Here is a 13,068-nt window from a genome sequence, read left to right as displayed (position 1 = left end):
ACTGTGCATGCCCTTGGTGCCCACTATAAGTAATACTGCTATAAGATCTATACCTTAAAGAGATAAAAGGAAAAGGCCACATATCCAACCATTTTGGAGAGCAATTTGGAATTATGCCTGGGGAGCTACAAAACTGTATACCCTTAGACCTAACAATACAGTTTTGGGATCTATTTTCCAAAGAGATCAAGGAAAAGGAAAAGACTATATATGTTCTAAAATATATGTAGCAACTCTCCTGGTAGGGACAAAGAACTGGAAATTGAGGGGATGCCCATCAATTGGGAAATGACTCAACAAATTGTGGTAGATGGTTGTGATGAAATTCTACTGCATCATAAGAAATGAGCAGATTGTTTTATTTTTTTTAAACTTGGAAAGAGCTACATAAGATTATGAAAAGTGAACAAGAAGAGCCAAGATAACTTTATATGCAGCTATAGATTTCATAATGGGAGAATAATCTACCTGCAGAGAATGAATTGAGAAACATGAAAGATTTAATACATACACATATTATACAGATATACATATATGTTTGATGGATGATGCCTTCTGAGGCTATGAAGGGACTGAATAAAAAAAGGTGAAGAATGTTTACATTTGTGAGAAAACCATTAAAGGGCTATTATAACAGAAAAAAAGAAAGGAATAGGGACCACTAAACTGTATGTAAGGATTCTTGTGATTGCACAGAGACTTAGAAAACCACATATTAACATGATCTTTGTTTTATTGTGTTTTTATTTATTTTGTTAAATATTTTCCAATTACATTTTAATTTGCTTTAATTTGCCTTCTGCACTCAGGAGTGTTGCAGGAATAGGAGAGGGAGCTCTGTATTTGACACTTTTGGTCTAAAGGACTGAAAGAAGCTTGATTGTGGTCTCTTGGGTTATCATAATAGGCCCCAAAGCATTTTCCTACCTCTAGTCTCTCCCTACACAAACTTGTCAAGTTAATCCTAAAACACTGCCTTCATTACATCACTTTTTAAAAAACCCTTACGTTCTCTCTTAGTAACAACTCCAAAACAGAAGAGCAAGGACTTGGCAATTAGGGTCACCCAAATAGGAAGTTTCTGAGGTCAGATTTGAGTCCAGGCCTGGCACTTTACCCACTGTGCCACCTAGCTTCCTCTTTCATGTCACTCTTTTGCTCAAAAATGGCTCCACAGGGCCTATAGGATAAAATCTAAATTTCTTAGCCTTTTACCAAAGACCCTTCAGAATCTGGATCCAACTTACAAGGAGTGAAGAAACCTCTGACCTGTGTGCAACGGGCACCTTTGCTGGAAGGAACACCTAGCTCTTTCCATGAATGCCTTTTTTTCTCCAAGCAGTCCTGGGTTAATTTTTATGGTTTGGCTCAGTTGGCCCAGATGGACTGGGAACAGGACAATAAGGAAAAGGATGGAAAAGGATGGACTTCCATTAGAAGTGTGGAAGGAGTAGAAGGCTACCCTTTAGGCAGAAAGTGAGGAATAGAAAATGCAGTTGTCCAAGTATAGCCAGTAACTGGCTCTTTGTTTTTAGGGTCAGCCTGTGGTACCCATTTTAACTCTTATGCACACATGGGCAAACAGAATGAGTAAATACCCCAGGAACATCTTGGAGTTGGACGTAAACTAGCTGTAACACTGTCAGCTTCTTCCCTGGTCCAACTGGCACAATTTCCAGAGAGAAGGAACAACTGCCTTGGAAAAACAATGGGGAGAAGAAGCCTTGAAGCCTGAGAGAAGGGGTAGCCAGAGCCACATTTTTCCTTCCTTTCACAGATGATCCTTCCTGGCAGTTTCTCCTTCTCTCCAGGAGATGGTGCCAAGTGTTGAGCAGCCAGATCACTGGAGGAAGGCACTGGAAGCATGACAACTTTTTCATGCTCAGAATCAAAATGGCTCTAGGCCATTTATTTAGCCAGCCAGCCAGCCAGTCAATAAGCGTTTAGTAAGGGCTTTCTATATTCCATGGCATGCATGTCATGGAAAGGGCTTCTCCAGGTGCTGTGAGATCTGTCTTCTATTTGCTCTACTGGACTGAGTCTTCATTTTCTTTCTCTGGATCAAGTTAGAGTTAATCCCTCTCATGGGTCCATTCTCCAGCCTACTCTGGGGAGTACTTCCATTTCTTTCACAGCCTTCTAGTGAGTCTTAGGATTCTTCTGTTTCTTCCTTTTACTTGTCTATCTGGTCTTTTTCTTACTTTGGGGCAACTAGATTAGGTAATGAAAATTAATTAAGGGTATTCTTATAGAAAGCATTAAAAAAAAAGAAAAGAAGTTGAAGGATGAAGAGAACTGGTATCTACTCTTACCCTAGGAACCTGGAACACAGGATTTGAATGGAGAGTGTTGAAAAGACCAGGAATAATCTACCATCATATAACTTTTCAGACATCTCTTGCTGTTCTCTTTAACAAATCTTCCACACCAGCTAAATTGGTCTTCTTACCTACCTTAAATACAGGTATCCCTTCCACATCAAGGGGGTTGGGAGTATGGTGTCCCCACAATCTGGAAAGTCCTTGTAAAATTTTTTAGTCCTACCTTCACATCAGAGAAGAAGTCTGAATTTTCTCTTTTTTCTTTTATGGAGTGTTAACAGTACCTTGTTGTAAATTTTGGGGTAAGTGTTTGGTCATGGGCTATATGTAGGTCAATGTCAAGATAGTTCTACATTTCTAGCCTTTGTGTGTCATCTACTGGCTTTCAAGTTCTTTTCACAAACTTTAGCATTTTACTTATTTTAACTTTAAAAAAAAATTGTGTATATTTATGGTATTAAAAGAAAATATGTTGATATATAATAGTATACTTATATTTTATGCATTTCTGAGTTTCTAAACTTTTTCTGTGTCATTTGCTGTTCTTTGCTTATCAATTGTGGCTTCTGTGAAACTCCCCCAAAACTCTTACTTAACTAATTTTTTAAAAACCCTTCTTCTATCTTAGAATCTATATTGGGTTTTGATTCCAAGGTAGAAGAGCAATAAGGGCTAGGCAATGGGGGTTGACTTGCCCAGGGTTATACAACTAGAAAGTATCTAAGACCAGATTTGAGCCCATGGCCTCCTGTCTCTTGGCCTGGCTCTCAATCCACTGAGCCACCTAGCTGCCCCCTCCCATTTAACTTCTTATGCTGACCACTATATTGAAATTTTGATGGGGAAAGTCGTGATCTGGAAGGGGATACCTGTGTATACCATTATCTTGCCTCTGAGTATTTACCCAGGTCATTCCCTCCACCTGTCTCAGATCCATCTTAACCTTTTTCCAAATTCTAGTTCAAATTTCATCACTTCAGGAAGACTGTCTTGAATATCCCCATAGGAAGTGATATCTTCTTTTTCTGAACCGTTATATCATTTGAAGATCTTAATCTCTCAAATGGCATTTCTAATATACTATCTAGTATTGTAATTATTTTTGCACATATCTTGTTCTTTCTAATATCTGATGGACAAGGATTATCTTTCAAATTTTTGTATTACCTTCCTGGGAGCACTTAACATAGTAAGCATTCAATAAATATGTATTGAATTAATTAATCAAATTAGTTTTAAAAGCATTGTATTTTTTCTGAAGTTCAAATTCAATAAAAACAGCTTAACTTTAAGTGATTTTGAACTCAATGAAAGACTTTTAGGGGGGGAAAAACCTCATTAAAGTCCTGAATTTAACTATCCTCTTCCCTTGGGTTACTTATATGGTCTAAATTTGCCAATAGTCTAGTTTCTTCATCCAAGCTTTAACACATACACCTTTAAAAACAGAAATGCCCTTTTTTGACCATTTTTTCAATTATATGTAGAAACAATTTTATATAATTGTTTTCTTACATTTTGCAATTCATATTCTCTCCCTCCACCCCCCCCACCTTCTCAAGGCAATAAATACTTGTTATAGATTATACCAATGCTTTTATGCAATAAATATTTCCATATTCCCTATGCTGTGACATTCACTCATACAATAAAAATCTTATGAAGGAAATAAAGTGAAAGATGATGTGCTTTGATCTGCACTCTGATCCTTTGGCTTTAGAGAGCATTTTTATTTTATCATAAGTTCCTTGAGATTATTTAGGGACCTTGTTTTGCCCATAATACTTTAGTCCTTTAGTTGATCATTATATGGTATTTATGTTACTGTAATGATTCGATTCTCCTGGTTCTGCTCACTTCACTTTGCATCAGTTCATATAAGTCTTTCCAGGTTTTTCTGAATTCATCCTGTTAGTCATTTCTTATAGCACAATTCTATACTACAAACTCACATACTACAGCTAAACACTTTTTTTTTTGCATAAAGGAAAAACAGCCTCCTTGTCTTCGCATTATTCTTAGTTAGGATTGAATGATTGGTTTGACAGAGCTACAGGCAATACTCAGCTCTTTTTTTCCTGTTCTTCTATTCTCCATGAGAGTGGAGCATATCCAGTGTTACCAGGGCCATCAGAGTAGTTCCAGGAAGATGATTTGGGAAGTAGAGTTCCAAAGAAAGAAGGGATGAAAGGAAGAGTTATGAAAATGGAGTCCTAATGGAGGAGGATGGGATAGTGATGAAGCCAAAGAAAAATCCAAGTCAGTCAGGCTGCGTAGAGGCTGGGAGGTATTTACACTTACTTTCACTGCCAGTCACTGGGACAAAAATGGACAGAGCTCAGCCTAGTGGGGGGCAAACCAACAGGCTTTTCTCTGCCTCAGCAGTGGAAATCCTGAGTTATCCCTTTTTAATTAACACAGTGTGTCTGAGTCGAAATAACAGTCATTGGGGAAAGAACCTTCAGGCTATTAAACTGGCACCCACCAAGGCTCTGTCCCCAAACCCTGCTGTCATGTGTAATGAATGGATCAATGACAGTCAATTGGATACTCCTCTTCATTCAGAGCTGGTGGCAGACCCTGGACACACATCGAAGGAGACAGAACAAAATGTCTGCTCTGCCTGTCCACCAGGGCTGCAATAACGATGAAATATATCCATTATTCCCCAAATTTTGGAGGCTCTTCCATCTTGTTGCTGACCTTTCCTGATTGCTAACCTTAAATCAGCTTTTCCATTTTCCATTTAGCTCTTCCCTTTGAGGTCCCAAATGAGGGTGGAGTTTTTCTTTTCTCCCCCCTTTCCCTGCCTCCTCTTTGTCCCCAACCCTCCCTTCCTCAGTCATCAGTTGCTGCGCAGCCAGTTGCTCTCCTGCCAAGAGTTGACCCAGAGGCCAGTAAACAGGATTTTGCCTTTATCTGCGACTGATCTAACAGCAGAGACAACTTAAGCATAGCAAATGAGAAGATAATACATTTCCTGAGTCAATATGCTGCAGAGGACCAGCGAGGTCTAGAAAAGGGAAATGAAGATCTGCTTGGAGTTGTGGTGCAGGAGGACCTGCTGCAATCAAGAGTTTGCTTACAAAGAAGAGGTTTCATTTAGCTTCTAATGGAGACAAATTAGAGGGAACTTGATTGAGAGATTCAGACTTATGAAAGGTGCTTTATAGTGAAAGGCAATCAGCTCCTTCATTTTGATCCTGACCCATAACATGAAGAACAATGGGCCACTCAGTGAGACTCAGAGGCAGTGCACTTGGAAATGGATAAAAGGAAATGCATTTTTTTTTTTATGGAGCCCGAGTACAACTTGTGGAGTTTTCTGTTGTTGAAATCATTGAAGCAAAAAGCTTATTAGAAATCAACTGAAATGGGGGCAGCTGGGTGGCTCAGTGGATTGAGAGCCAGGCTGGAGATGGGAGGTCCTGGGTTCAATTGTGACCTCCAACACTTCCTAGCTGTGTGACCCTGGGCAAGGCACTTAACCCCCATTGCCTAGCCCTTACCACTCTTCTGCCTTGGAGCCAATATCAATATCCATTCCAAGACAGAAGGTGAAGGTTTTAAAAAAAAGAAATAAAATGAAATATAGCTGTTCTCTTCAAATAACTGGGAATCCTGAATCCAGGCTATGAGAAAGTGGTGCATGATGTGATTTTGTTTAGGAATAGGAACTAAGACTGCAACTGGATCTGTGATTTCTTTGTTAAGGGGAACTCAAGATGAAGAAAAGCCCTTCACCAATGCAGGTGAGACATCTCCTTCTAGTTTAGCTTATATAGTCTTTTTTTTTTTAACCCTTACCTTCTGTCTTAGAATCCCTACTGTGTTTTAGTTCCAAGACAGAAAGATGGCAGGGCTAGGCAGTGGGGGTTAATGATTTGCCCAAGATCTCACCACTTTGAGGTCAAATTTGAATCCAGAACCTCCCGTCTGTAGTCCTGGCTCTCAATGCACAGAGTCACCTAGCTGCCCCCTAGCTTACTTAGTCTTGAGAATTGAAGAAAACACTGAGAAGTTACTCAGGGTAACAGCTCAAATGTGCCACCATCTGGAACCCGTGGTTTCCTGGATTCAATGTCAGCTCTTTTGTCACTCCATATTCACTTCAGAACTCGTTAGGTTACAAATGAAAGTATTGAGGACAAAGCTATAACTAGGATTTTTTTTTCCCATGTGGGGAAAAAAATAAGGAAAGAGGATGGTGGTGGCAGCCCAGAGAACCGTTCATCTGTGGGTATAATTCAGAAGAGGGGATAACCCATCCTCAGGGAAGTTCTGGGGAGCCTGAGGGCAGAAAGTAGGGTAGAGTTCCAGGAAAGGGATGCCAAGGGGACAGAAAGGTGGAAGAATAGCCTGCCTGCAGCTGCGCCACGATTATTAGAAGTTTGGAGGTCCTGGAGACAGAGCATTGAGGAGGACATTCACACCAAGGAGCTGGTACCTGCCCCCCCCCACCCCCTTTGGGAGGAAACTCACCCCTGGACAGTCTAGGGCTGGGATGAAGCCCTGCTTGCTCTCTGCTAGTTACAGCTCTGACTGCTGAGATTATGTAATGGATTCCATCATAAATATCCTACATTCTGGAGTGTAATGCTGTTCTGGAATGTGATTTTTTTCCTTCCTTCCTTTCGGACATAACAACATTCACTCAGACTATGGGCCAACATGAACGTTTCCAGAAACTGCGGACTCACACACAAATGGCTTACTTTATAACATATTTGGGTTTTGGTCACTAGGATTCCATTCAATGCCCCGGAAAAGGTAATTTAACTTATTAATTGAGTGCGAAACATTGAATTTACCTCCAAACATAGGTACGTCTAACACGGGCGGACACTCATCACGCTGATTGTTCTGTTATTTCAGTGTTTAAGAAAAGGTAGGTGGAGGTTATGTTATACAGAGGGCAGATAATTATCTCTCTGCTAAATGTTAAACAGCATTCATTCTTTGCTGATGAATTACTTCCAGCTGTTGGCACAATTTTCTCTGCATCAGGGAAGGAGCAAGACACCCCGGCAGATGTTGAAAAACAGAACAACCCTGATCAAATCCAAGATTCAGCTGGAGGCCAAAGTCAAAGAGCTTTCTGAGCTGGTGAAGGAAGAAGACAGGCTAAATTCCAAGCTGAATGCCAGGAGGAGGGAACTGGAAGATGAATGCCCTGAGCTGAAGAAAGAAATCGATGACCTGGAAACAACACTGGTGAAGCCAGATAAAGAAAAGCGCTCTACAAAACATAAGGCATTTTCCCCCTCTAAAGAGGGAGGACTGGTGGCCCACATGCCTGTACTACAGTCCTCTCAAATCTGGTTTCTGTCACCAGGATCTTTTTAATTAGCACAAGAACTGTTTCCCTTAGGTTACAGGAAGGTTGAAACTGGTATAACATATAAAACACAGTGTGCTGAGCCATCAGATTTAGATTTCAAACACAAGCTCATGTTGAAATCACAGTTACTCTTCCAAATAAATTTTCCCCCATTTACTTCAAAATCATTGTGTACAAAATCTAATAGAAAGATTGAAATGGATTTGTTTGGACTCAGTGTTTTTTTTTATCATAAAGGGAAATATTTTGGCACAGTCAACTAAAAAACTGATTTGGAATGGGTAGCAATTTTTAAAATGTCAAGATATTTTATTTTTCCAATTACATGTAATAATTATTTTCAACATTCATTTCCCAAAATTATAAGATCCAAACACCTCCTTCCCTCCCCTTTCTCCCTCCCACTTGGAGACGATAAGCAATTTTATCTGGGCCATACTGAACACATTTCCATATTGGTCATTGTTGTCAGAGCACACTCATACAAAGCCAAAATTGGGGAGCAGTTTTAATGCTGCCACAAACTTGCTGTTTGACTTTGAATGGATTGCTTTATTTTTAATCAGAGAATTGATTCTCTTCCCTTTGTAGCTGTTGAGAGTAGCCAATGATGAAGTGTGCTGTGATAGAGGCTCTGTCACAGTGCGTCAAACATTTTGAATTGGTAGTGTTATTATGGGATGTTTTTTCTCTTCCTTAATACAGTAGACATCACCTATGTAAAACTTTTTAAAATTCAAATTTATTTTATTTTTATTCTCTCCCTCCTACTTATCTCTTCTCATGCCCCTCTCCGAAAGCAAGAAAAACAAAACCTCTTACAAACATGTGTATTAAAACAAATTTTTGCCATGTCAAAAAAATGTTTCAACCTACATTCTTTCCGTCCATTCATCAATCAATCAATCAATCAATCAATCAATCCTCTTATTAAGAGCCTACTATGTACCAGGCTTTTGCCAATCATTGGCCTTTCTATCTGGAGGTGGGTGGCATGTTTCATTATCAGTTCTTCACACTGTGCGTGGTCATGATTGCTCAGAATGGCTAAACCCTTCAAAGTTTTTGTATGAAGCTTTAATGATGACTTTGAAGAACAATATCTCTTCCCTTTCCTGACTCTCAGATGAAAAGATTCAAGTTTCAGGCTCACATTTTCAGTTGTTAGGCACTATGTGCCCAGACCTCACTTTTCAGTGGCTCTACCATGTATCACCAGTATAATAATGATATTTTGTGTTTTGTAATGACGCTTTGTGTTTGGATGTACTCAGGCAAACACTCCTCTCTCTGGGTCTCAGCGTCTTCCTCATCTATGCGATAGATGGGAGAGTTGGACTATAAGCTCTCTTCCAGCTACTAAAGCTGTGAGCCCAGACAACAGAGAAAAACTTCAGTTCAGAATGCTTTTTAGTGTTATCCATGATTTTCTGGATTCTCGCTTCATGAAAAAGTCATTTCTGTGTAGCATATATAATGACAATAATTACCAGAATATTCGATTAACCAGAACAAGAAATCTCCCTGGACCAGACAGATAATTCAATTCAACAGATATTTATTAAGTGCCTGTTATGTGAAAAAAATGTGAGTTTACCATAGAAAGCTGTATAAGCTGGGATTCATGGAGACACCATCCTCATGCCCTCTTGATGACAATACCTGAGCTATATCCAGATCTAAGCTTCCTATATCTCCATATTCTCAGGTTGATGATTTTCAATTAACCCCACCCTGCAGGAAAGTGTCTCTTCCAAAGATCCATCTTGCATTTTAAAAATATCATCATACTTAATTTTTTAAAAGTTATTTAATTTGAGCATTCTTTAAAAGAAAATTTGGGTTCCAAATTCTCCTTCCCTCTTGCCACCACGGAAAAGGCATAAATGTGATATCAATTATATATAAATATCACAGTACTTTAAGAATGGCAAATAGGGTTTAATGGAAAGAACACTCGATTTGAACTTGGAGAATCTTGGTTCAAATCCCAACCTTGCTACTTGTACTGCCTGTGTGATGTTGGGGAAATCACCAAAATTCCCTGAACCTCCAATTCCTCACTTCCAAAATAAGAAGACTAGATTAGATGGCTTCCAAATTTCCTTTGAGGTCCAGAAAAATATAGGTTGGTACCACAGATAATTTCCATACTAAAATGCCTGAAGAGATCATTATAGATACAATAGGAATTAAGTTCTCTGGTCATCATGAACCTGCCTATACACTGGCTTCCACCCAAATGTCCACTATGGAAAAAATGGATACGATGGCCTCTTTAAATGTCCTGCTGGCTCTAAGGAAGGAGGTCTAAAACTGTGGTCACCCCAACCACAGGTCAAGCACCTGAAACAAATATCCCCAAATGATGATACTTAATAAACTTCGCAGAGCCATAAAAGTCACCAATGAGGCTCACAGATGGGCCCTCAGTAAGGTGCAAGTCGAAGAAGACATACTCCTCACCCTAAGCAAAGCAAGACAAAACTCAAACTAGAACAAGCCAAGGAGGCAAGTGATCCTCCTCCCTTTCTGGATAGGTTTCCATTTTTCATATATTTTGTTTTTAAAGAATCCAGAAAACAAAGAGGCATGTTTTGTCTCATGATGATTATTTCTGTAACTAGTTGGCAGTTCTTTCAATCTGTACTAATCAACAGGATAAAAAAGGAGATTAAGCCATCGAGTTTTGTTGCATTTCAACTCAGCTAACGTATGTTTGCTCTACTCTTGGCAGAAACATGATAGTAAACACTGACTAGGGTAAGGGAGAGGTCTCCATGGTAGGAGTAAAACATGTTCTCTGTCCTAAGGAAATTAAAAATAGATGAAGAGACAATATCTCTAATGTCAATACTAAATCGAAGATAAAATGCGGTCTCTAAGTTAATCATGTTAGGAAATGAGTTATATCTCTACGTACAGTTTTCAAGGACTTAATAGAGGAATGCTGAGAGGAATGCCACAGATTTTTCTTCAAAAAGCATTTCCTTTCCCCATACGTTGGAGAGCGTTGCATTGCATTAATGGAACCTTATCTCGCTCCTATTTTCAGCATCATGCCTGGGCTACAACCCCAGAAATGCCATTCTAATGCTAATTCCATGAAAATTGGTCATAACCTTTTCCTGACCCGCTCGATTGTAATCTGGCCTCATTCCTGGCCTTTGTTTCATCTTCAGTCTCTACCTCGTTAACTGGTATTAGAAGACAGAGTTAACACCCTTCTTATAAAGCAAGCAGCTTTATGTAATTATATACATTGTTTGGATATGTGACATGAAATACATGCAAATACATGCTTTGCTGTCCAGTACTTTGGGACTTTAATGGATCTGTAATTTCACTGGTGGGGGGACTGTTTTCATTAATGCAAATTAAAATTTCACCACATTCTCATCTGATTCTTGTCCATATTTTCTCATAAGTCCCCTATAGAAGAACCACTGAATGTCCTAGGATCTCCCTCTTACTTTTTTTTTTTAAGTGTCATGCAGCTGTCAATTCTTATCTTTCTTTTTTTTATTTTGGTAAGTCATATATATTCTTGATAAAAATCTCATCTCATTTTTTTTTTTGCCTGGAAGTTATCGTTAGCGATGTGCTAAATAAAACACTCATTTTCACTGTCTTTTAAATTATTTATACTTCTTTTTCTTTGTGTTCCTTGCCTCAGAATCATATACATCTCCAGAAGAACAATGATGCTAATGATATGTCTATTTTTTAACAGTTAGGACTGACTGTTTATCCAACTAAATGGACAATATGTGCTTTTAACCTGCTTTGTTTTTTTATTATAAATGATTCAAAAATCATTTGGAATTATTATAGATTTCATGAAGGAGGCTTTGTAATTAATATTCTAGGGATAAATGCAGCTGATACAATGCCATGTGTGGGTTGAAGCTTTTGCAGGCTTTTGATATCAACAAGTAATACTTTTGAAGGCTTTTGATCTCACCTAGCACATTTTCCAAAACATTGCATCAATAAACAAAGCTATATTCATAGTCACAACTTTCATCATCATATATAGTTTTTGAAAAATTTTCATTTTAAAATATTTTTCCAAGTTTACATTATTTATTTTCTTTCCCTCCCCTTTTTTCTCCCCCTCCCAGAACTGATAAGCATTTTCACTGGGTTGTACAAATTTTGTCACTTAATATCTATTTCCATATTATTCATTTTTGCTATAGAGCAGTTTTTTAAAGCCTAAACCCCAAATCACATGCCTATATATATATATATATATGTGATAAGTGATGCCATATGTTTTGCTTTTGCATTTCTGCTCCCATAGTTCTTTCTCTCAATGTGGTTAGCATTCTTTCCCATAAGTCCTTCAGGAGTGTCCTAGCTTCTTTCATTGCTACTAGTAGCAAAGTTCATTACATTGTTATGGTTCCATAATGTTTCACTTTCTGTGTACAATGTTCTCCCAGTTCTGCTCATTTCACTCTGCATCAGTTCAAATAGAAATCCTCCAGTTCATCATTCCTTTGAGCACAATAGCATTCCATCACCACCAGATACCATAATTTGTTCAGCCATTCCCCAATCAAGGGACACCCCTTCATTTTCCAATTTTTTTCCCATCACAAAGAGTGTGGCTATAAATATTTTTGTACAAATATTTTCCTATTATCTCGTTGGGTTACAAACCTATTAGAGGTATTGCTGGATCAAAGGGTATGAATTCTTTTAAAGCCCTTTGCTCATGATTTCAAATTGTTTTCCAGAATGTCTGTATTAATTCACAACTCTGCCAGCAATACATTAGTGTCCCAATTTGACAAACCCCCTCCAACATTTATCACTTTCCTTTACTGTCATATTAGCCAATATGCTCGGTGTGAGGTGGTACCTCAGAGCTATTTTGATTTGCATTTCTCTAATTATGAGACATTTAGAACACTTTTTCATGTGCCTATTGAGAGTTTTGATTTCTTTATCTCAAAACTGCCTATTCATGTCCCTTGGCCATTTGTCAGTTATGGAATGGCTTGATTTTCTTTTTGTACAATTGACTTAGTTCCTTATAAATTTGAGAAATTAGACCTTTGTTGGAGGTTTTTGTCATAAAAATTTCCCCCCAATTTGTTGGTTCCTTTCTAATTTTAGTTGCACTGATTTTGTTTGTACAAAATTTTTGAAATTTAGTATAATAAAAATTGTTCATTTTACATTTTGTAATATTCTCTATCTCCTGCTTGGTCTTAAATTCCTTTCTTTCCCATAGATTTGACAGGTATACTATTCTATGTTCACCTAATTTGTTTATAATTTCCTTCTTTATGTTTAAGTCATTTACATACTCTGAGTTAATCTTGGTAAAGGGTGTAAGTTGCTGACCAAGATCTAATTTATCCCATACTATTTTCTAATTCTCCCAGCAGTCTT

The 13,068-nt window shown here is 38.3% G+C and overlaps 2 protein-coding genes across 7 annotated transcripts in view; both read left to right on the top strand.

Annotated features, from left to right (window-relative positions):
• Positions 1 to 5,263: 5,263 nt before the first annotated feature.
• LOC103098339 (myosin-6) lies at positions 5,264 to 7,864 on the top strand. 2 transcript variants are annotated; one of them, XM_016433449.2, is made up of 2 exons: positions 5,264 to 6,073; positions 7,302 to 7,864. In XM_016433449.2, the coding sequence occupies exons 1-2, from the start codon at positions 6,047 to 6,049 to the stop codon at positions 7,665 to 7,667; spliced, it is 393 nt and encodes a 130-aa protein (XP_016288935.2). In that variant the 5' UTR covers positions 5,264 to 6,046; the 3' UTR covers positions 7,668 to 7,864. The 2 variants fall into 2 exon arrangements, with proteins under 2 accessions (XP_016288935.2, XP_016288936.2); XM_016433450.2 differs by having other exon boundaries at positions 5,266 to 6,073; positions 7,329 to 7,864.
• LOC100619531 (myosin heavy chain, cardiac muscle isoform-like) overlaps positions 6,926 to 13,068 on the top strand; it is a 154,741-nt gene continuing 148,598 nt past the window's right edge. For 4 of the 5 annotated variants that reach the window (XR_008911103.1, XM_056793437.1, XM_016433447.2 and 1 more), the window contains exon 1: positions 6,926 to 7,091. The gene's annotated coding sequence lies outside the window, so the exon portion shown is untranslated. The remainder of the gene's footprint in view (positions 7,092 to 13,068) is intronic. The other variant, XM_056793435.1, reaches the window with a different exon arrangement.

This window comes from Monodelphis domestica, chromosome 4 (assembly GCF_027887165.1).
Source record: "Monodelphis domestica isolate mMonDom1 chromosome 4, mMonDom1.pri, whole genome shotgun sequence".
In the NCBI taxonomy this organism is placed as follows: Eukaryota; Metazoa; Chordata; class Mammalia; order Didelphimorphia; family Didelphidae; genus Monodelphis; species Monodelphis domestica.
This window is presented reverse-complemented; position numbering and strand designations above follow the sequence as displayed.